The sequence below is a fragment of the Pomacea canaliculata genome, linkage group LG1 (genome assembly GCF_003073045.1).
Source record: "Pomacea canaliculata isolate SZHN2017 linkage group LG1, ASM307304v1, whole genome shotgun sequence".
In the NCBI taxonomy this organism is placed as follows: domain Eukaryota; kingdom Metazoa; phylum Mollusca; class Gastropoda; order Architaenioglossa; family Ampullariidae; genus Pomacea; species Pomacea canaliculata.
In genome coordinates this window covers 43678894-43701687 of record NC_037590.1, presented here as the reverse complement: position 1 = coordinate 43701687, position 22794 = coordinate 43678894, and the positions used below count along the sequence as shown (strand labels likewise).

The 22794-nt window shown below is 39.7% G+C and overlaps 3 protein-coding genes across 6 annotated transcripts; all 3 read right to left on the bottom strand.

The window, feature by feature from the left end:
- Positions 1-288: 288 nt before the first annotated feature.
- On the bottom strand, positions 289-4220 carry LOC112569623. The gene is made up of 7 exons (XM_025247494.1): positions 4003-4220; positions 3623-3772; positions 3177-3386; positions 2722-2861; positions 1745-2012; positions 1223-1364; positions 289-497 (listed from the first exon to the last, which is right to left on the bottom strand). The coding sequence occupies exons 1-7, from the start codon at positions 4046-4048 to the stop codon at positions 308-310; spliced, it is 1146 nt and encodes a 381-aa protein (XP_025103279.1). The 5' UTR covers positions 4049-4220; the 3' UTR covers positions 289-307.
- Positions 4221-8744: 4524 nt separating this feature from the next.
- Positions 8745-15252, bottom strand: LOC112569354. Its single transcript, XM_025247180.1, has 7 exons — positions 14707-15252; positions 14009-14158; positions 12752-12961; positions 11917-12056; positions 10652-10928; positions 9738-9882; positions 8745-8988 (listed from the first exon to the last, which is right to left on the bottom strand). Exons 1-7 carry the CDS (start codon positions 14753-14755, stop codon positions 8793-8795), a joined length of 1167 nt encoding a protein of 388 aa, XP_025102965.1. The 5' UTR covers positions 14756-15252; the 3' UTR covers positions 8745-8792.
- Positions 15253-16956: 1704 nt separating this feature from the next.
- Positions 16957-22411, bottom strand: LOC112569776 (deleted in malignant brain tumors 1 protein-like). Of its 4 annotated transcripts, none has more exons than XM_025247719.1 (7): positions 22300-22411; positions 21656-21802; positions 21104-21304; positions 20703-20842; positions 19437-19707; positions 18615-18756; positions 16957-17703 (listed from the first exon to the last, which is right to left on the bottom strand). In XM_025247719.1, exons 1-7 carry the CDS (start codon positions 22343-22345, stop codon positions 17508-17510), a joined length of 1143 nt encoding a protein of 380 aa, XP_025103504.1. In that variant the 5' UTR covers positions 22346-22411; the 3' UTR covers positions 16957-17507. The 4 variants fall into 4 exon arrangements, 3 of the variants coding, with proteins under 3 accessions (XP_025103504.1, XP_025103599.1, XP_025103683.1); XM_025247814.1 differs by having other exon boundaries at positions 18615-18738; XM_025247898.1 differs by having other exon boundaries at positions 18615-18735.
- Positions 22412-22794: the final 383 nt, after the last annotated feature.

The following is a 22794-nucleotide window of genomic DNA, read 5'->3' as shown; positions in this document are numbered from 1 at the left end:
GGACATAGGACTGAAGTTTGCTGTGACCGATGTACAGTATTGAGTAAAACTGAGTTAACTATATTAGTCCGGCCCTCTAAAACCATCTAATTTCTCATGCGGCCCCTTGGGAAAATTAATTGCCCTCCCCTGCTCTAGATTGTTCAGGTACAAGACATTGTCTCCCTTGACTATCAACATGACAAATAATGCTTTACCTCTCTTTCATACACAGAAAGAGTGTGTGTGTATGTGTGTGCTTAATTATATGGTTAACTCGGGGAAACATTTAACACAGAAAGATGTGCATTTCTTTGAAAGCTTGTGTTTAATTCGACGAAATGTTTGGCAAACAGTCAACTCCGACTTGTCCCCCGCCATCACAGTGGCTGACACCCACGGGACTGTGGGAGCAGTCCAAGATGTTGGTCTCATTGCCGGTACATACAACAGTGTCCAGCAGAACTGGCAGCGGGCCCCCACCGTACAATGATTGGTTGTGCACTGCAGGTGTGTCTCTGTCAACAACAACAAAAACGTTTTATTATGATAGGTGTTTGGTGTCAATCATACAATCGCTCGCTCGCATGCATGTATGCACGTATGTTCACCTCGAATATAAACATATATATATACAACTCCTTTTACACATCCTCAGCTTCCTTGCATGTTTCGTCAATAGAAAGTACACCGCAAGTTTCTCGTCCCAAGTAACGAGATCGTCGAAGTCGAATTCAGCTGCATCAGAGGTTATTGTCCCAATCATCTCGCAGAACTTCATCATTCAGACTCACATCATCAGTATCATCCCCGTCATGCACGACGTCCGACACACCTGGGTGAACATTCAAACAACCCTTGGCAAAATAGTTTCGAAAATTGACATCCTAATTGCAGTCCATGATGCAACCACAAAGTTCATGGCCCTTCAGATGTCAATGTTCATGTTGGAAACATCACGCAATGTCCAGGTCAAGCATGGTGCGCAGTTTGGTGCGCACGAGTTTCCCAGATCATCTTATTCAAGCTTAGAAGCATAAAATTCAACCCATCTATTAACCTGTGAAAAAGCAGACAAATTAGTGTCCACACTTTGAAACCCATTCTATCCATGGACAGTTTAACTGTTTAAATAATATCAGTATCAAGTAGCAAGTCACTACAATCTGCATTGCCACACTACTCTACGCTGCGAATGAAGTTTCAGAAAACCCTTTGACCAATGGCCAATGGCAGCACTTGCCCGCTGAGCCCTAACATCCCGCAGACGACAGCAGCAGACAAGGCAGAGAAATCTGTGTCACAAACTGCTCCCCAGGTCCTGTTGTACTTGACTTCCACTCGTCCTTTCCACGGTCGGTTGCCATTGACAAGACGGACTGTGTCTATAGTTACAGAAAATTCCTTCTTTAATGCAGTTTCCTACAAAATGTGATTATTTACATTAATAAATAAGGTTTGTCTATAAGTACGAGAATTAGTGTATGCACATTGTGTGGGAAAGTGAGTGAGTGTGCGCGTGCATGTAATCAGAGTCTATCATTGTTGTTTTCTCTAGCCCTCGCGAGAGAATGATAAGCAAAATAAGAGACATGTAAAATTTGTTGTTTGACTATTATTTGCTTGTTAAGTAATGTTTTGACAATTAGTCATCTCTGGTTCTTCAGTCTTTGTCACAATGGCGGCTTACGTCAGCTTTACGTCTACGTGGGAGTACATCACGTGGCAGGAAGTGGTTCAAATCTCAGTCTTTCTCGTGACTCACCACGCACTCTGATGAGGAACTTAAAGGCGGACTCCATTTCCTCCTTTTCTTGCTGGACTGGATTAAACAAGGCCTGCTGGACTGAGCAGCTGTTGATGTGAAGGTTGCTGCTGGTCATCATCGTGGGACTGACGAAAGCGCACTTGGCTGTCGGGTCCTGGACATCCAGGAAGCAGGAGTAGTTCCCCTCTTCTACAGGGTTGGGCAAAGTCAAAATGTCCTCGCGAGTTTCTGAATAGGTACTGTTCAAGACCTGCCCTGATGGGGTCTGTAAATAACATTTCTTATTGTTAGATCAATGAGACAGGGTTTGTATATAAAATATATAAAAGCTCAGGATTGTGACACAGGGTACTGCGAAATTTTTTTATATCCTATTTCATGCATGCACCTGAATGCACCCTTTTCTTGCAGCATACCCAACATGAAACACTTAAAAGTCGCGATATAGCAGAATGTCTGACAGACGCTATCAGCACTAGTCTGGTGTTTTGTAACTGCTAATTATGATAAAGAACATCATTGTGAAAAACAAGGTTAGCTCTCTACTGTTCATTTCCAAGTCTGTTTTGGTCTCCCAACTCTCCTCTTTCCCTGATTGTTCCAGTCAAGTGCTGCCTGTCTGCTGGTTAGTGCAGGGTGTGTTCTATTCAGCACCATTTTCCTTTTGTCATGTCTTGACAAGTGGCATATCGGTTGGTTCTTTTTCACAGGCTTCTGTTGGAGGTCTGGAGAGCCAGGGTGCAACACTTTAGTCTGGCCTCTCCCCTGACAGACCTGTTGGCTTGTTTACACCTGCCAGGAGCACAAGGCTCCCGCCGACATAGTTCTGTGGATCCACAAGGCGCACAAGCCACCACACCGCACAAGGTGAGTTGCACCAATTGGTGGTGGAAATAGAAAGTAACTGATCTTTAATTAATTTAACTTAAAAACTATTTTAAAATATGAAATGCTATTTAAAAAAGGAAACTTACTTTCCACCGTACAGAGAATTTCAGAGAACCACGAGAGTTAAAGCGCCCGCACGAGAGCTGCACGTGCCACTGTCCGGACTCTTGTACGGCGCTCGGTAATATTCGTGCGCGTAGCAAGCGGTCTGAGACTGCAGGAGGTTCTAAGAAAAAAAATTAAACTTTTGTATACAAGGTCAGAGCAATGGTAAAATGACAAAAGCTCAGGTTGTGGGCTTCAAATTTTAAAAAGACACCAAAAACATAGGCCGCTGAACTATTTACCAGCAGGAATGTATTTATACACCAGGTGTGTCTCAGGCCAGGTCTATATACATATAGACATCTACATCCTTGAAAACTGAAGAGGAAAAGACACAAAACTGTTTCAGTACGAACAGAAACTAAACACTGAGGTAAATTACAATTTTCGGGTAATAACAGAGCAGGTTGGGTCCCATGTAAAATCGCCATCTTACCTGGCAAACGCACAAACACGTATCCTCCTTTGGTGGCAAAAGATGAATTGCTGTTGATGACAAGGCGAACTGAGTATTGTCCAAAGTCCTCTGGTGCTATGTCGCTGACCTTTAACCCCGCATTAGGGACGAACGCCAAGTGTTGTCGTTCTGAGTGGGACAATAGGAGCTCACCCTGGATGTAGCTGGCAATGAGCGTGTTATTTCCACCTGGGTAAGCAACAAACATAAGGTAAACATCCATCATGTACACATACACACATAGACACATGTACATCATGGTTGCATCATGTAATATACATACACAGTGACACAAGAGACATCCGCAAAGAACACTTCTTCTCATCCTTGTCAGCTTGACACTCTAAGTATACGTTAATCTATAGAAATGGTTTCTATACAAGTTGCAGGATATGTTTGAAGACTCCTACCCTGAAGTGACTTACCCCCTTCTGCAAAGTACCATTCTACATCATTGACAGTCTCAGAACTTGTGGTGACCAGAGACCAGGGAAGGGTGACCGTGTCCCCCGGACATGCGTAGTACGTGGCGCCGAGCTCTGGCGAAGTGCTTGTCCAGTTGTAGGTCTGGACCGCTTCGTCATACATTACAGCAATATATATATGTCCAGGTTTTTGTATTAAACTGTGTTAAATTATAAGACATAGCTGTCCCATAGAGTAGTTTTGGCAGCTCGTAATATAAGTTAGAATAGTCACAACATGAGACATTAGCAGAGAAACAGGATTTTCAGAAAAAAACCACAAATTATCAAAAACGTAACATCAAACAATAATATTGACAAATTGACAGGTGGAGGAATACCTGTTATGGATATTACACAAATGAAGATTCCAAAAGCTAATTCCATGAGAAACTATTGTGTTGAATGGTGAGACCAGCGAGTCAGGAGTGGTCCACCTGTGTTGTCAAAGGTTACAGGTAGACTATACTTGTGTAAGGTGTCCTACATAGTGACCCCGTGTCTACTCCCCTTTATGCCCCAGACACAGTCACTTGATCAGAAAGTCTCCAGCTTATCTTTAGTGAGCTTGTACACAGGTGTGTATATATATCTACCTGTGCTTATCTTTAGTGAGCTTGTACACAGGTGTGTATACATATCTACCTGTGCTCATACACACAAAACTTACAAACTGCATTTTGGGGTTGCGCTTGTGTGTGCGTGTGAGAGAGAAATAAAGAAAGAGAGAATCGAATATTTTATTGTTTAGACCATCTGCCCCTAACAGGAGGGGGACATCACAGCGACTTTGTACATTTCTAATTTGCTACATAAAGATATGTTGCAACATGTGTAATATATAAATCATGCAAGTGTAAGAATTTAGAACCTGGGTGAATTATATTTTTGTCTTTTACAGCATATCTATATGAGTACCAACATACTTTATACTAAAGATCAGATAGAGAGCTTGAGAGAGAGAAGGACAATAAACAACAACAAACAAATGGTTGGTTATGCCATTGACCCGTGTTACAGGGTTGGGTGGGTGGTAGTCACTTGTACATTTTACAAAACATACATAATAGGTAAAGTTATTTATAAACTTACATGTAGTTACAGAGCACAGTTTCCGATCTCAAATGTCTTAAAATGTAGAGTTTAGTTTGACAGATTATTTTAGTGTGACAGATTATTTTAGTGTCACAGATTATTTTAGTGTCACAGATTATTTTAGTGTCACAGATTATTTTAGTGTGACAGATTATTTAGTGTGACAGATTATTTAGTGTGACAGACTATTTTAGTGTGACAGACTATTTTAGTGTCACAGATTATTTTAGTGTCTCAGACTATCGTCCTGCTGCTGTTGCTGATTACCACCGTTAGCTCAGACATAGAAGGATGTCTATAACATTCCAATGCTTTGTACTGGGGCTCTTAGAAATCTTTTTAAAGCAAAAGTGTCGACTGTTTCTATTGGTTTAAATAGGCAACAACTACCCATAGTTGTGCTGCATAGTAATCACAGGCAGAATCTGAGTCAAACAATATTAAGAAAGCATCAGGATCATGTTCATGACCACAGTGCCCTAAGATTCCATCTACATTATTTTTGGCACGACTAGCAGTGTCATTTAAAGCACGAGAGAAGGACAGACGAGAGGACATGTAGATACCCAAATATTTATACATATTTACAACATATATATTTTGGACTCCAAATTATCATTTCTAATGGGAAGAAATAGAACCATGTCTAAATACTACAGTGTTAGACTTATCTAAGTTAACTATTAACTCACGCGATGTAACCCTTCAGACATTAAGCTGATTCTGTTAATGAAATTTTACTAAAGCAAATTCTGCGGTGCTAATAAATATTATTTTATTAGACACTCACTTTGATTAACGAGAAGGTTGAGCCTGCTTGCTGTTGCATAGAGAAGCGAACCTGTGTGCGATGTTCGTACCCACTGCTATTCGCAACTCAGCCTCTGCGTCCACACGATTTCTGTATTTCGACTTCAGTGCTGCCAATGCTGAAAATCCTTGCTCACACATATACGAAGTTGAAAATGGCAGAAGAACTTTTATTGCTTTCTCAGAAAGGAGAGGATATTCACTGTAGACGCTAATCCAGAATGTTGGCACTTGTGTTGTTTGGAAGACCATTTTCAGGGATTGGTCACTCGAAAGGTCGATGAGTTGCTCTTCTTGCGTGGACAACCCGCTTGTGCTAGGATCAGCCAGAAATGTATTATGAATCCAATCTTATTTAGTCACATCAATTTCAGCGAAGTAATGCTGAAACCTTTCTTGCAGTCCGTTTAGATGGGCAATAATTACATTCTTCACCTGATCAAGATTCAAGTTAACGTCAGCCTTGAACTTACACAAGCACGGAAACATATCAAAAATATTTTCCTGGCGTATCGTTTGCGTCCACAACGAAATTTTTCGGACGAAAGCATTCATCTTGTCAGTTGTTTGTAATATGGTGGTGTCCTTCCCTTGCATAGAAGTATTCACAACGTTCAGCTTCTCAAATATGTCCGATAAATATGCCATTAGCAGCAGCCATCGGTCGTTCTTAAGCAGGTCAGCCTTGTTGAAAGAGTTCTCCTTCAGAAACACCCACAATTCTTCCCGCAATTCAAAGACTTCAAAGCTTTTCCACGCGACAACCACCTTGATTCGCAGTACTAGAGCAAGGCGTCATAGTCGGCTCCCATGTCTTGACATATCAGAGAAAACAGGCGAGATCTGGCAGAACTGTTCTTTATAAAGTTCACCCTTTTGATGACATCTGTTAGCACTGTGTTCAACTCAACACTCAAATCTTTGGAAGCTAGAACTTCACGGTGGATCAGGCAGTGAGTCCAAACTACGTCTGGAGCAACCTTGGGCTGTTGCTCTGCGTTCAATTTTCTTGCAAAATAAAAAGTCTTCCAGAAGATTATTTTCCCACAGGTAACAAATGTCAGCAATCAAATGTGAGTCACCTGCAGTGTCAGTAGCTTCATCTAACTGCAAAGCAAAATTTTGGCTTTTTATACGACTGATCAACTGATCAGACACGTCTTCAGATATCTCAGTTATTCTCCGCGAACCATGTCATTTGACAAAGGAATGGCTTGCAGTTGCGTAGCAGCATCTTCTCCTGTCATGGTCCCTACAATGTCCATTGCTGCAGGCAGTATTAATGACTCTCCGATCGTATGTGCTTTTTTGTTTTGAGCAATGCGATAGGAAACTTGATACGAAGCCATCAAAGCTTTCTTAGGAATTGATGTATGTGAGACAAATGTTTTGGTTTTTTTTGTCTCTTTTGTATTCTTGCAAATTTTCGTTCAAAAAATTCGAGAGGTTTGCAAGCTAACTCCGCATGTCGAGTTTCCAAATGCAAATTGCGCCGTAGTTTGTTTATCTTCATACTATCTGGAGCTAATATTGCGAGGCGAACACACTGTGGCCGTTCTTTACCATCAACAATAATGTTTGTAAAACCAATTTTCAAGTATTCATTGTCATACTTTCTTACTTTCGTAGCAGGCCTTTCTGGTTTTTCATCGGCTCCAGCACCCAAAACTTGCACATCGCTCGTTTCTTCCCTTTTTCTTTTCAAAAAACCACCGCAATCAGTTCCTTTTCGTATCACAAATCTATCCATGGTTATCTTCTTCAGAACAAACACGTGTACTTCGCCTCCAAAATTTTATTAAAACTACAGGTAGTCCTCGACTTAAGACGTTGATCCGTTCTTACGCGGCGTCGTAAACCGAATTTCGACGTAAGTCGAATCATACGCTCATACAGTACTGTACCATAATAACAGTACAGTACTGCAAACACACACACCATGCATACTGGTCTGCTTAACCTCATCGCAGGAATCAGCAATGTTATTCACAGCAACAAGAGGTGTGACTGGAGAGGGAGAGGGGAGTCAGCGATGAGAGATAGGGGGAGAGAGAGGGTAAAAGGCGAGAGGAGGGAGATTGGAGGCTTAATTGTTGAGAGGGGGATTGTGTTTTGAGTTTTGGAAGTGAGAAGTCACTGCATTGCCGAGACAGTGTACTTGAATAGGGAGAAGAGATTTGGAGTTTGATCGCCCTCGCCACTCGGTTACACAATGTAAACTAATTTCACTAATACCGGTGCAAGAAACTTTAAAAAAAATGACCACCTTCAAGCCCCCCTTGTAGGCACGTCACCCCCCCCCAGGGGGCGCGCCCCACAGTTTGAGAACCGCTGCATTAAGCTAATTATCACTACTGCACTTTGACCTCATCCAAAAAGCGAAGCAGCGAGACGACGCGGGCAATGGACGACAGTTTCTACCAGCTTTCAATAAAGATCGTCAGACATGTAGGGGCTTACTTGGTATTCTTACTACAGCTGTTGTCTTCAACATTTTACCGTATTTCTACATCTATATTTTCACTAAGAAAGCATGGATCTATATACATTTCGGTTTTGAAACGGTTCTGATGTTGTCCGAGCGTCAGCAAAGGAAACAACCCGATGTTCCCGCGGTTGCTTTCAAACAATAAAATAAACAAACGAAAAATGCTGATAGACACTTGAATGGTGTTTGATGCAAGCAAGCTCTCCCTGCCTTTCCCTCCAACCCATCCCACACAGCTCCATCCTACAATCCATTTCAAAATAATTCTAAAATGTTTCAGTTAAAAGTAAAAATGACTCGAAAATATTTCGTCTACAACCTTCACGTTATTAGAGTCATGCTAGCGTTTTGGAAACGGTTGTAAAATGTTTCAATGCTATCTTGGGTATACTTTTAATAGAACTACAACCAACACACACACGCACACACACACACACACACGCCACCTCAGATGACTATACATTCTACGAATCCCGTGACTTACGAATTATGTTATGGAAAGAGGACGAAGAAATAAAAGCACATGAAATTGCCCTTTTTTCTTATTTGAATCTCTGACAGAGATATCTTAGTGTATAAACATCTTAAACTGTCGTGTGTTGGACTTGCTGATGTGATTGCGGTGGGGAGATGCTTCAGACCTGACCTGTCCTGTAAGTTTATGCTAAGAGAGTGAGAATAAGTCAGATACTGAGACATTGTTACTTTATTGCTGTAACTTTGTAAGATCTACTTTTTTTAATCCGTTGTAAATGTTGGCCAACAGTCGACTCCCAAATCGTAGTAGCGATCACAGGATTGACCATTGTAGCTGATGGAGCAGTTAAAGATGCTGTCTTCATTGCCGGTACAGGAGACATACCCAGTGAGAGCCGGTAACTTGCTAATGCCATACTGATTAGCGTAAGATATGTACGGTGAATACCTTGGATCCCTGTCAGTAAACAAAGATACCGTAAAGAATGAAGTAAAGCCCTCGCATTATCACACAAGAATCGTGTTCTCTCTCTTCTTTAATCTCTATCTCTCTCACACACACACAAACATATCCGCGCAAGTAAAATAACTGAAGCAGTATGCTCGTACAAACACTTGCCTCTCTAGATACATACATGATCACTAGTTTACTTCCCCAACGAACTTAGAAAAAGATATAAAGAGAGAAGATTATACGCTTGAAGACACACACCTTAGCTGTCAGGGTGTTGTATGCAGATTTTAAATGTTTCAAATGTTCATTCTTACGAAGCACTTCACAATATTTTTCACTACATTAATCTTCTTTGCTTTGCTACTCTGCTTTACTTTTTAAAATATTGACACAAATGTTAACAAAGATATGACACTTAACCCAGAAACTGTTTATTTTGTACTAAAATGGAAACGAGATTATTAAATTTATTAATACAATGCATTCAATATTATCTGCTAAGAAAAACTATTATCACTTATATCATAACACCTTTTCCAAGTGTCAAAAAGAAGTAATGGTCCTATGATAGGAATGTAGAAGTCAACGCTCGACATTCAAAGAAATATTTGTTAGAGTAACCTGTGGGTCAAACGCGTCTTGTTTATTTTCTTGTAATAATTGCATATTTTCCCAGAAAGATTTACTAGAACAACGGGATCGTAGCAGGTTCAAGTAGGTTGTAAGATCCTAAAATAAAAAGTAGCACTCACGGAGTGAGCCCGAGCATCCTGCAGACAACTGGGGCAGTATTCAAACCGACAAAAGTGCTGCACATTGCTCCCCAGGTGCCGTTGGGGGACTTCAACTCAATTCTGCCATTCCACGGTCGGTTGCCGTTGACAAGACGGACATTTCCTGTACAACACAACTTTGTCAAAGCCCAGTGACGGTTACAGGTAACTTGAGGTAAGAGTTACATGTACAGTTATTCAGGTATCTAGCTATATGCAACTGAGTACATACACACACACATATTGACATCCAGTGAATATAGTTCTTCATAACAACAACAATCCATAAGCTGGTGCAGTGCATGAGGTCACAACACCATGTCCAGTACCACTGATCACGTGTATCGCCCGTGAAATGAATGAGTTGCGGTGACAATTCGTTCTGCACTAAGGTATGTAGCTTCTGTAGCCAGACCACAAGTGAGAACTCACAGCCAACAGGTGATCAGGAGTAGTAAAAATAAGATATACCTTCATAAGAACTTGTTCATTACATAGTTATTTAAAAAAATTGTGTTGCACTTCTAAAACAAATTCTTTCTTTTTCCCACTGCTGTATCCATTAGTATACCTGTGTATACAAGGAGAAAGGATGAGATTAAACGTGTCGATCTCCTACAGAGAAAATTTAAAGTGGACAAAACACTAGAGCATTGTAACATTGTAATATTGGTCTCTTCTCTCACTCACACGCACGCACTCAAAGTTGCATTAGCGCACACACATTCAACTTTACACGAATGTACGCGAACACAAACACATATTTACCAAGTACTGACCTGCCTGGTAGAAGAAATCACTTTAAACATCAAAACCCCAGTTGTGTAAGTTGGTAAACTACATGAATACAGTGACACTGTGTAAACAAAAGCAAGTACTTGAAGGTAACCTACCAGATTCTGATCCTGTCATTACCAACTGTTTGAAGGCTGATGCAATGTCCTCCATTTGATGCTTGGCTGCATTATTCTTCACCGTCTGTACAGAACAGTCGTCTACGTGAATCTCGTTACTGACCAGCATGGTGGACGGCACATGCGCACACCTGGCAGCAGGCTCATGGATGTCTATGAAGCAGGAGTAGTTTCCCTCTTCTATAGGGTTGGTCAACTTCAAAATGTAGTCGGAGCCTGTGATTTGGTCAGTGGGCAGTAAGCGACCTGAAGGTGTCTGTGAAATAGTTGCATCATTACAAAACAATTAAAGTCTGCCAAGAGACCTAATGGTTAGGATTTAAGAGTAGATACTGGTTAGGGATCTGGAATAAAAACATCCTTTAATTCCTCTTCTGACTTACACTAAAGATTGTTTTTCAGTCAGCACAAAGTGTACAACCTCACAGTCTAACAAAGGATCATACTGACGTGAAACTGAGATATCTCTTCGTCTACTCCACAATGATTCAAATGTTCGGCTCTTTAGGATTAGTGCTACTAATGCCGTTTTCAAAATTCCGATTTATGAATGAGTTTCCTACTCAATTTTCTGCTGCTTATATTTCTTATCTATGCACGTGAATACCCGACGACACGTGTTTTAGCTACCCATCAATGTTGTTGACTGCTGTTGTGTTCCCTGTTCATCTTTGTGCTTTCTATAATGAATATCAACGTGCTGTGTTATCAACTGTGTCACACCTGAAAGATTTGCAGCTGTTGTCTTTAGTGTCTACACAGGACAGCTGCCTCGTGTCATTTGCCTCACAGTTTATAACGACATTCATATCTTCTCTTGAGTGTCCGAGTTACTTCAACTGTCTTGTGGCATTATATTGATCATCCTTTCTGTCTTTTCACTATGGTTGATAAGGTATTTCTTTCTATGTGCACTATGTGCAATTTGTATTGATATTTTATTAGTTTTGTAAAGCGCATTGGGAATATAGTAACATTGGAAATAGCTACATAAATCACATGTTTGCTATTTTTGTGATTATTCAGTATCCGGAAATTTTGACTTCGATAATTTGACATCTTAGTCTGAAATTAGTTCTTTTGACTGAAATGTTTCTTGAGTTTGACAAGCCTGCACAATTACTTATTTATTTCGTTTTCTAAGATTGTTTAATTAAAGAATTTCTGACTTAAATTCATGACTTCTAAAGGAATAAAAACATATTACACTAGTATCTAATTACTTCATGTATATAGTAACTAACCTTCCAATTCACAGAGAAAAACGTAGAAAACACAGAGATAAATCTACCGCACGCGAGCTGCACGTGCCACTCCCCTGAGCTGAACGCGGCATTCGGCAACATCCGCGCGTGCAGCAGCTCGTCTTCAGTTGTAGGAGGAACTAGAATCACGGAGAAAATCAAAGTCATATTTAGAGAATTGGATGTAAACTCTCGTCCACATTACATTCGCCACTCAAACTACAAGGTTACATTCACAGGCTCTGTGAAAACACATCTGTCCACAAAGCGCTATCCCTGAGTTACTATATTAACTCCCTGGCAATACTGTCTGTCATGTTAATCACCATGTAACGACTCCATCTTACACTGTATATAGTATCTACATCCCTTCATCCATTACTTTACCTTGTACTCTTGTACCTCATCTTTATGTTGTTTACTGTGTCTGTGTGTGTACCTCACTTCTCACTGACTGTTATCATGTACCTCATCTTGATGTTGTTTAGTATGTCTATACGTACCTCACTGTCTACTGGCTTTTATCTTTTATCATCATTATTGGCCTGTGCACAGAGTGCCATCTATCTTGGTGGTGATGGTCACATTATTATTATTATTTTTAATATTAAATCACTGTTTTAATGCAGTATTTTTATTTTTGATAACTTCATTGAACGTCTCTTTGATACTATGTTTAGAAAATGAAAAAAGTGCGTATAAAACAGCATAATCATCTAGGAATAAGAAAAGAGAGTTACGAAGAATCAAGTTCTCGCCACACACAGCAAACAACGCTTATATGTTCACAAGTAACGATTATGTTCACTTATACAGTGCTTAAGAGCTTTATTACCTGGCTGATGCAGAGTTGCGTATATCACCTCAGATACAAAAGATGAACCGCTCCTGATGTCAACACGAACTGAGTATGTTCCAAAGTCTTCGTGCGTTAGGTTGCTGATGGTGAGGCCGACATTCTCCGCAAAGTACAAACGTTGGTGAGTGGACTGGGGCACGAGAAACCTACCGTCCACGTACGTTGCAATGGTTTCAGGATCATAAACTGCTTCGCAAAAATAAAGGAAACATACCTATTTTATTTAATTTATGGAAAAATTATGAAAAATTAAAAAGAATAGATTTATAACAATGTAAAATACATGGCAATAAATTATAATATATATATATTGCTATAGCAGGGCAAGACGCTCATAATGCTATGATGCTTTTAAGTCTGGCCTTTAAGCCCATCTTTTCCGGAACTACTTTTAGTAGCTGGTAGTTTTCTCTCTTTCATAACTTCCTTTCTGTGAGTGTGTGTGTGGCTGCTTTTTTTTTGTTGTATACGTAGTGTATGTGTGTGTTGCATTTGTATTATGTATACAAACATAATGTTCAGCTGTTGAGTTAAACTGTTTATGTCTACGTGCATTTATTTTTTTACTTCAGAAATCAAAACTCTCAAATTATCATTATCATTATCATTATTATCGACGGGAAATCCCCTACCCACTAGCATAGGTTTACCTCGAAAGCGGTATCTCTTTTGTCATCGAAGGTAAAATTTGGTCAGAAAGTTAACTTGCTCACGTGTTCCACTTCCTGTCTCCCTTACAGGGTAAACACCTTTAATTACAGCTAAACTTTACTTGTTTATCTCAGTGATAGCCACCTAGCATCTATCCGTCATATGTCTAGATTCTATTACATTTTAAAATTTAGTCACATTAACAAAGTATTCAAAACGTGAAAGTATCAGCAATGAGAAAACTTTTTTGTATTAGAGATTCTACAATTCCCTTCTTAAAGCAGCAATAATAATAACAATGAAGAAGAACAACAAAAGTTATGCTTCTTACAGAGTGTTGTTCTCTAATAGTTGAAAGTGTTATACACAAAAACTACCCTGATGCATTCTAAGGTCATACAAGCACACACAGTATAGCATATTCTTCATTATTTTATATTCCGCTCATGCAAACACGTTGACAATCAGTCAAAAGCTCAAAGACTAGGACAGTTGAGTCTTCAGCCAGTTACATGCAAATGTCCGTCAGTTCCAGCATTTTAAATTTACTCACAGAACTACCAGTATAAAAGTAAGTCTTACCGTTCGGTGCAAAGTACCATTCCATATCAATCACTCTCTCAGTACTAGAGAGGGTGAGCACCCAGGGAAAGGTGACTGAGTCGCCCACACAAGCATAGAAAATAGTGAAATTGGAGGGTGCTCCAGTCGACCAGCTGTGCCCGTAACATGCTTTATGAGAAAACGACAAATATACTCATTTTAAATAGAACATCTCTACGATTACTTTTGAGAGGAAGTGTATTTATATCTTATATACGATTAATACTTAGTAATTAGTACCTTTCACGATGTATATTAAGAATTAGCTTTATTTCAACAATTCTCGCAGAAATTTATTAAGTATTTTGCCATTTGTTTGCTACTATACTTAAATATAGACAGGCGTGCAAAAAAGTTAATCGTTTTTGTTTTTTGCGAAGTAAAAGAACGTTCAACTGTTCAGGATTCTACATTTAGGGTAGTCTAACTCGAGTGTCTGTGACAAGAAGCAAAACAAAGCTGTAAACATAATGGTACAAAAAAAAAAAAAAAAAAAAATAGAAAGAAGCAAACATTTTGTAAGACACACCATTCAGTCAAGTGTGAGAGGACAGGGAAGGTTTTGGGTGTTGGGTGGGTTCCTACCCCAAGCCAGCAGCTGTAAGTGTATCACGGAAAAGAAACCGGTCAAGGCAACAAGTGTCTCTCCACCAACCACACACACACAGTGTTAATACCTGAGAAAAAGCCGACAAAGGTGAGAATCTTGAAGGAAAATGCCATCATCAGCACTTTGTTGTGAGGTGAGAACTGTCAGAAGTTGTGGGTGTATTTTAAAGATAATACACAGTCCACTAGATGAAGGCGACCAAAACACTGAACATAGTGCAATGTTCCTAACTACTTATATCTCTGACATCCAGCTGAAACCACTTAGATTTATCTTCAGCTCGCGCAGACATACAAGCACACCTACAAACATGTCCGTCTAAAAATAAAATGCCAACTGAGGTCAACGTCGTGATGAGTTTTTTTGTCCTAAACAGAAGATAACCAGCAGGTGGTTCGTTACTCAACTAAAATCGAAATTTGTCGTGTAATGTCCTCAGTAAAATGATTTAAAGAACAGGAATATTAGAGAAAAACATATTCGACTGTCTCGTCCTCAAGGATGAATACCTGCGACATCAGCAGGGTGTCTTCCGTAAATTAATCGACTTTAGGTCAGCGTTTGCAAGAGTTGGTCATGTAGTGTTGGCTGCTTAGACATTTCCTAGCTACTTACATCCCTGACATCGTGCTGCAACCGAATAGACTTTATCTTCAGCTCACGCATAAACACACACACACAAATCTGCAAATAAGAATAAGGTTCTGTGGTTAGTATCAAATAAGGTGGATATCGTGATGATTTTGTTTTGGCCATCAGAGAAAGAAGATGAATGGCAGATGGATTATCATTCAGCGAAAAGCAGAATATGGCGAATAATCTTGGCAGTAAATGTGGTCTGACGAGCAAGACTACAGGAGAAAACATATTAAGCTAATGGACAAGTACAGTGGAACCTGGGTTAACGAAATAAATCCGTTCTGGAAAGTTGTTCGTTATCCGAAATATTCGCTATCCGAGGCGTTCGCTAACCGAGGTTCCACTGTATTTACAACATTAGCAGGGCGTCTTACAAAAATTAACTTGAGGTAAACCTTGGAGAGAGTGTAAGGCTACGGGCTGTACTATGTCCTGCCAAGATGGAGGAATATCAGATAACGGAAATGTCAGTCCCCAGTCAGTCGCTATGGAGGAAAATGTTCACGACAGAGCTTTTCTCGGGACAAACCGCACGCATGTCTTTTCCTTCCTTACTTTACCTTCTCCTACTCTCCATCCATTTAACAGCTGGGTTGATGATGTAGGGGAAGCACAATACGGTTATGTAATACGACGAACGTACACTTACCTTACATATGCATGACGTATCACATACACAAGACGAACATGATAAGATGACGATCAGGATAAAGAGATTTGTAGATGAATGGAATCCAAGAGGCACAAATTCTGAGGAAGGTCACTGAGAGAGTCATAAAGAAGATGGCGGACGAACGCCGTTGTTTTCCCGCTCAGTTGGCCATTTTGAGAGCAAATTCTCTTATGTATGACGTTTTTTTCTGGTGTAAGTGACGTAAAACAAATGACGCACACAAGACGTCAGACACAAGAGACCATTCGTACTGTAAACAATACACGACCTACCACAACTTATTACAACTGCGGGTATCGAACCGGCACATTACAGGGTTTCGGAATACACTGTTCTAACCATTTTCGCTATCTGCTTCACCGTGTGTGCGTGTCTGCCTCCTAACAGTATTGTCCTCTTAGCGATGATGTCTTTGAACTCTTTTTCTATTAAATACAGGTGGTTGTGTCCTAGTCATTCGTGAAGACAGAGCTTTGGGCACACATGCACCTGTCTTGATGTCTAAAATTACTACATTTAAATAAACTGTTTATAAGAATCATTGTAGACAAGTCAGTTTACATATACTGTTGCCAGTGTGCGTTCTCGCCGTTCGCCTGCGCTCATTGTGCGTTTGCTGTCCTGTCCGGACAGTCTGTCAGTGTAGCAGGCGCACCTCGTAGAGAAGGAGGTAAAGATGGCGGGTGTATTGCCCACCAAATCAACATCGTAAACTGCAAGGAGCTTAGCTGAGGACAGACTATGATTGAGGAAGATATTTCTTTACTCGTGTCTGACTTGCTTTATCGCTCACTCAGGCAATGTGTCAATCACTGGTTCATATCAGCAACCTGTGTGCACTTTCAAGACCAGGATGAAGATGCATTCATAAGATAAGGATCACATGTTTCAGAAATAAGATTTGTATGGTTCTTTGATATAATGAGCATTTTCACTCGAGAAGGTTTACTTATTCCTTTCATTTAGTTAAAATACATTCTATAATACTTCATAAAAAACATAATTATCCAATATAGCAGATAATAATTTTATTCTACGACAGAACCAAACAGTGGTGCATAAACTGACATACTGCAGAATGTTTCTTCTTAACAAACATAAATTAAGCGAATTACACACCGCTGTTGTATAATAAAGTGATGAGATAAAATACACGCTACAGTGAGGAACAGACAGATTACAAGGTAGACTGGAGAGGAACTGGTATTTTACGCCGAGCCAGCACTGTAAACAGATGCCATATGAAAAGAAACAACACCGTGCTGAGCCCAGAACAACCAACCTTCCAACTTATCTTTAGTGCCCTTGTAAAGACGAGTCTGCAGATTAAGAGAACTATTAACACTTTATTACAAATTTGCCGACTAATCAAGGTAGATCGTGAAAGAATCAAACCAAATAATGAAAAAGATAAGAATGTTCATAAAGAATTCATCGTGTGTCTTTTCAAAGTTGAATCACTGTAAATAAAAGTAAGTTTATGCTAAGACAGTGAACATGTCACATAATGAGGCATTGTTACTTCATTACTACAACTTTGTAAGGTCTACTTGTTTTTAATTCAGTGTGAATCTCGGCAAGCAGTCCACTCCGATATCGTAGTAGCGATAACAGGATTGACCGTTGTAGGTGATGGAGCAGTCAAAGATGCTGTCTTCATCGCCGTTACAGGTAATGTATCCGATGTGAGCCGGTAACGTGCTCGTGCCGTACGTTGTGCCGATACTGACTTGCGGGGAATAACTTGCATCTCTGTCAGATAAGAAAGATAACAGTGAAAAGGAAGTAAACCTCTCGCACTTACACAAAACCGTTCCCTCTCTCGCACGCACGCACGCACACACAAGCACACATACACACACGCACACACGCGCGCGCAGCCATGCACGTTAAAATAACTAGAGCAGTACACACATGCAAACACTTGTCCGTCCACATACACACATGATGACTAGTTCACCATCTCAAACAACTTAATAAATATAAAGATATTTAACCTTGACACACACCTCATAGCCAGGTGTTTGTTGTTCGCAGATTTTAAACGTTTTGAAACTGAATTCTCATCAAGCAAACTACAATATTTTAACTACGTTAGTCTTCTGTATTACTATTTTTAAATATTCACAAAAATGTTAATAAAGATATGACATTAGTCCACAAACTGTCCATTCTGTACTAAATTGGAGAGGAGATTTAAATTTGCTACCACAATGCCTTCAGTATTATATGATAACAAAAAGAAGCAGTGTCTCGTAATCTGGAAGTCCACCCACGTGATTAAACAGCCGAGTTAGTGTGATAGCAATCGAGACATCAACCATCATGATTGAAAGAATGAGCTGCTCTACATGCTGAGTGAAATTTGCTTAAATTCTTCTGTGTACATTTTCTCGAATAATTAGTATGTTTTTATCAGCAAGCCCTCCATAAAGGATTTTTAAATCAGGAGCATCTCAGTAATAATTAAAAATTCTGACTTCTTTATCCTTCCCAATCTCCATCACTCCCTTGTTTTGTCTTATTCCACTCATAACAGAAGATCATTACTACAGACTGGAAGACATTACTACAGACTATGGATTTTGTCCATTATTTCCAAAAAGATGTACAGGGTGGTGGGGTCGTATAAGAGCATCATATCATATCATACAAACTCTCACCGCTTGAGTCGTAGACTCCTGCAGACAACAAGGGCAAGGGACGAGTAGTAGTTGCTGCTGCACACCGCTCCCCAAGTGTCGTTCACCTTCACTTCAAGTCTTCCATTCCACGGTCTGCTGCCTCCAGCAAGGCGCACAGTGTCAACACAATACAATACAACTTTTCAATTCCAGAGGACAACTGCAGGTAAGATTTACAGTTGTTCAAGCACTAGAAATATACTGCTGAGTTCATACATGTACATACTGACTACCAGTGAGTACAGTTTTTAATAACAGTAACAGTAGGTACAGTTGGTTCCTGCGTTTGGTCACCTGGCTAACACATCATCACGGCCAGTGGAACTTATTAAGAGCATAGCACGTGGAATGAATTAGTTGAGATGATATTCTATGTCTCTGAGCATCTGTCTGAAGTTTTTTATCGGTCAGACAAGGGAGAACTCACAGCCAAGACATAATCAACAATAGTAAGTAATAGTAATACCTTCCTCCGTATTTGTGGTTAGTGCACATGTAGTAGGATAAGATTAACTGTTTTAATTTCCTACGAAACAAATTTAAATGTAACCTAAATAATAGCTCATTGTAACATTAATCATAATCTCTGTTTTTTTCTCTCTCTATCTCACACACAAAATTGCATTTACTTACATACATTTACATCAATACACGCAAACACAAACATATATTTTGACCAACACATTATTAGCCTTGTAGAACAAATCCCTGTTCACACTAAATCTCGTTATGTAAACTTGGTAAACTGCATTCATACAGTGACACTGTGGAAACAAACCCGAGTACTTGAAGGTAACCTACCAGATTCTAGATTTACAAACTGTTGGAAGATGGATGTGATTTCCTGGATTTCACGCTTGGCTGAACTGAACAGCGCCCTCTGTGCCGAACACTCGTCTACGTGAATCTCGTTACTGACCAGCATGGTGGGTGGGACATGCGCACACCTGGCAGCAGGCTCGTGGAGGTCTATGAAGCAGGAGTAGTTTCCCTCCTCTAAAGGGTTGTTCAACTTCAAAATGTAGTCGTGGTCTGCGGAAATGTCGCTGTCCAGTATCTGACCTAAAGGTGTCTGTAAAACAGTTGTCACAGTGCTACAACAACAATTAAAGTTTGTCAAGAGACGCAAGGTTTAGAATAAACTAGTTAAGTGTGTACAACAGAAGTCATCTCCAAGTCCTCTTCTTCACACAACACATTAAAATGACAGCCTCACAGTCTAACAAAATACTCTATCACTCTATTAAGTCAGTGACATCAACGTATTGTCATTTCCTTATGACTATTCCACAATGCCTGGAATATTTTTTTTTTTACTTTTAGGGGAAACTGCTTTTCACTGAAATTTTCTAATTTTCATATCTGCGGATGAGTTTCTTACTCTCTGTATGTTGTTTAGATTGTGATATATATATACGTGAGTCCCCACGGCATGTGGTTTTGCTACCAGTGATACATGATATACTCTGTCACCGATGATTACTGTTATGTTTACTAACGCCAGTCATCTATGTGCGAGGTTTAGTTGACATCCACGTGCTTTGTACTCAAGTGTCACAACTAGGAGATGTGCTAACACGTGTATCCGACGGCTTTAGTGTGTGTGTAGAGAGAGATGGTGTGTGTATGAATATTGTAGTCTGCATATAGTAACCGAGCACTTTCCCCATGTTTAAATTGGTCATTGGGATTATTAATGTTGGTCATTGTCATAACTGAAAAGTTTTTTTGTCTTCACCATACGGACCCCAACCGAAATTTCGCTATTTATAAAATGCAAACCATTTATTATTTGAAATTTGAAATTTCTTAGCTTTTACACTTTTAGTGGTGAACTGATCGTGGATGAAATGAATTTTCAAATATCTGCAAAAAATTTGCATTTTCATCATGAAACGAATGGCAAAATAGTTTTGGGATCCTTATGAACCATTTGTGGTCAAAGCTCTAAAAAGTTCACGGCCGTGAGAGGGTTAACACGAATTTGTCAGCTTATAGTGGCGACCTCTATAGGAATACAAAATATTTGATTACACCGACATTTAACTAATGTAAAAAGTAGCCAACCTTCCATTTCACAGAAAAAGATGAGGAGCCCCGGGAGGAAAACGAACCGCACGCGAGCTGCACCTGCCACTCCCCGGAGCTGAAGATGGCGTTGGGCAACATCCGCGCGTGCAGCCGGTCGTCGTCCGTCCTCGGAGGATCTGCAACCATGGGAACAATCGAGGCCAGCTTACAGAATTGGATGTTAAATTAACTGATTTAAACACATTTTAACTCCCCGACTTCTGTGTAGTGTTTGTAGTCTGCTTGCAAGGGTGTTGTGATGCTTTGTCTAAAAAAAAATGCACGGTGCTTGATCAACAAAGTGTAAGAAAGCTTACGAAAAATACTTGAACACAAAAAAATGTATTTTATAGTTTACCACAAATAACTGTGTATTATCTACATGGTTACTTGATTACCTGGTTGTCTCAGGTAAGCGTATCTCGTCTCAGTAATGAAGCCGTTGATGATAACACGAACTGAGTATTCGCCGAAATCTTCGTGCTTTAAGTTGCTGATTATAAGGCCCACACTTCCAGCGAAGGTCAAAGTTCGCTGTGAAGAGTGGGGCACGAGAAACTCATCGTTGAGGTATGTTGCAATAACTTCTGAATTGCCATCTTCGTAAACATACAAAGCAAATCAAAACATGTACAACATACATAGATATAGACATGCATCTGTACATAACCTTCGTGTACTGTATAAAAACGTAGACATATATCCTAGAAACAATTTCTTGTTGTGTCTACCAGAGAAGCAGAAGATTGTGTACGACAGGTAAAATATGCTTTGCCTAAGTAGGATGTAGATGTATCTTACGTAGATTATCTGTTGTATTAACGATGATTAATACGATGGATGTGGGTTAGGCATTGACTTCCACATTATTTGCCATTGACACAGTAAACCACACACACATTTTTTTTTTACACTCACGTACACGAGCGCACGCGGACAATCAGACGTACCATTGTCTCTAAAGGACCATTCCAGCTCAGCTCTTTCAGAAGCAATGGGGATGATGGCCCAGGGAAAGGTGACTGAGTCGCCCACACACGAGTAGTAGGTAGAGCCGTTGTAGGGTGCTCCACTCAGCCACGTGTACCCGTAACACGCTGACAAAAACAACTTACCGACTTTAAAAGACTTATAAAGGACTTTCTATTCCCGTATTCAACATCTTTGTTAATTAGTATTAATTATTTACAACTTCAAAAGTAACATTTCGAAAATAATTATCAAGATCTTATTAATGTTAATAGACTAGTAGAAAAGTCTGCTATTTCATATGTTCAACTCATGAAATCATTTTTTAATGTTTCGAGAAAATTCTACAATTTTTCACGAAGAACATTGTGAAGGAGAAATTTAAATTAACATGAGACTGAAGAATATGTAAATATTATTGAGTGAAAGAAAAAAAAATTAATGGAATAATTACTTTCAAGCAAAGAAGTCGAAAAATGAACAAAAGATTAAAACTAGAGGAAGAGATAAAAAAGGATCCAAAAAGAAGTCGAAGGAGACACATCCAATGGTTGAGCGTGGAAACATTTACCCAGAAAACACACACACACACACACATACAGACAGTCCCATTAATAAACAATACCTGGTAAAAAGCAGACAACGAGAATCATAAAAGCGGATACCATCATCTTGAGTACTTTCTTGTACTGAATACTGTTAGAAATGTATACACTGGCCTTCTGTCTATATATATACTAATACTGATAGACACAGTTGACCAAAATACGAGACAACGACTCATGCTCCTAACTACTAACCCTAACAACCTTTCTCATCCTCTACTTTATCTTGAGCTCGTGCATAAACACAAACACAAACATCTCTGTATAAAAATTCAGTGTAGTCTGAGTGTCAACTAAGGTCGATGTCGTGAGGATTTTTTGTCAGAGGTGAAGAAGTTCTGTGGCAGATGGCTTGTTACTCAGCTAAACTGAAACTTTGGCAAATAATCTCAGTAAACACGATGATGTTCTTCAAGGACAATGCGAGTGAAGCTTTGTTGTTGTTGTTGTTGTTGTTGTTGTTGTTGTTGTTGTTGTTGTTAAATTGCTTTTACGATAAAAATTCCCAACCTGAA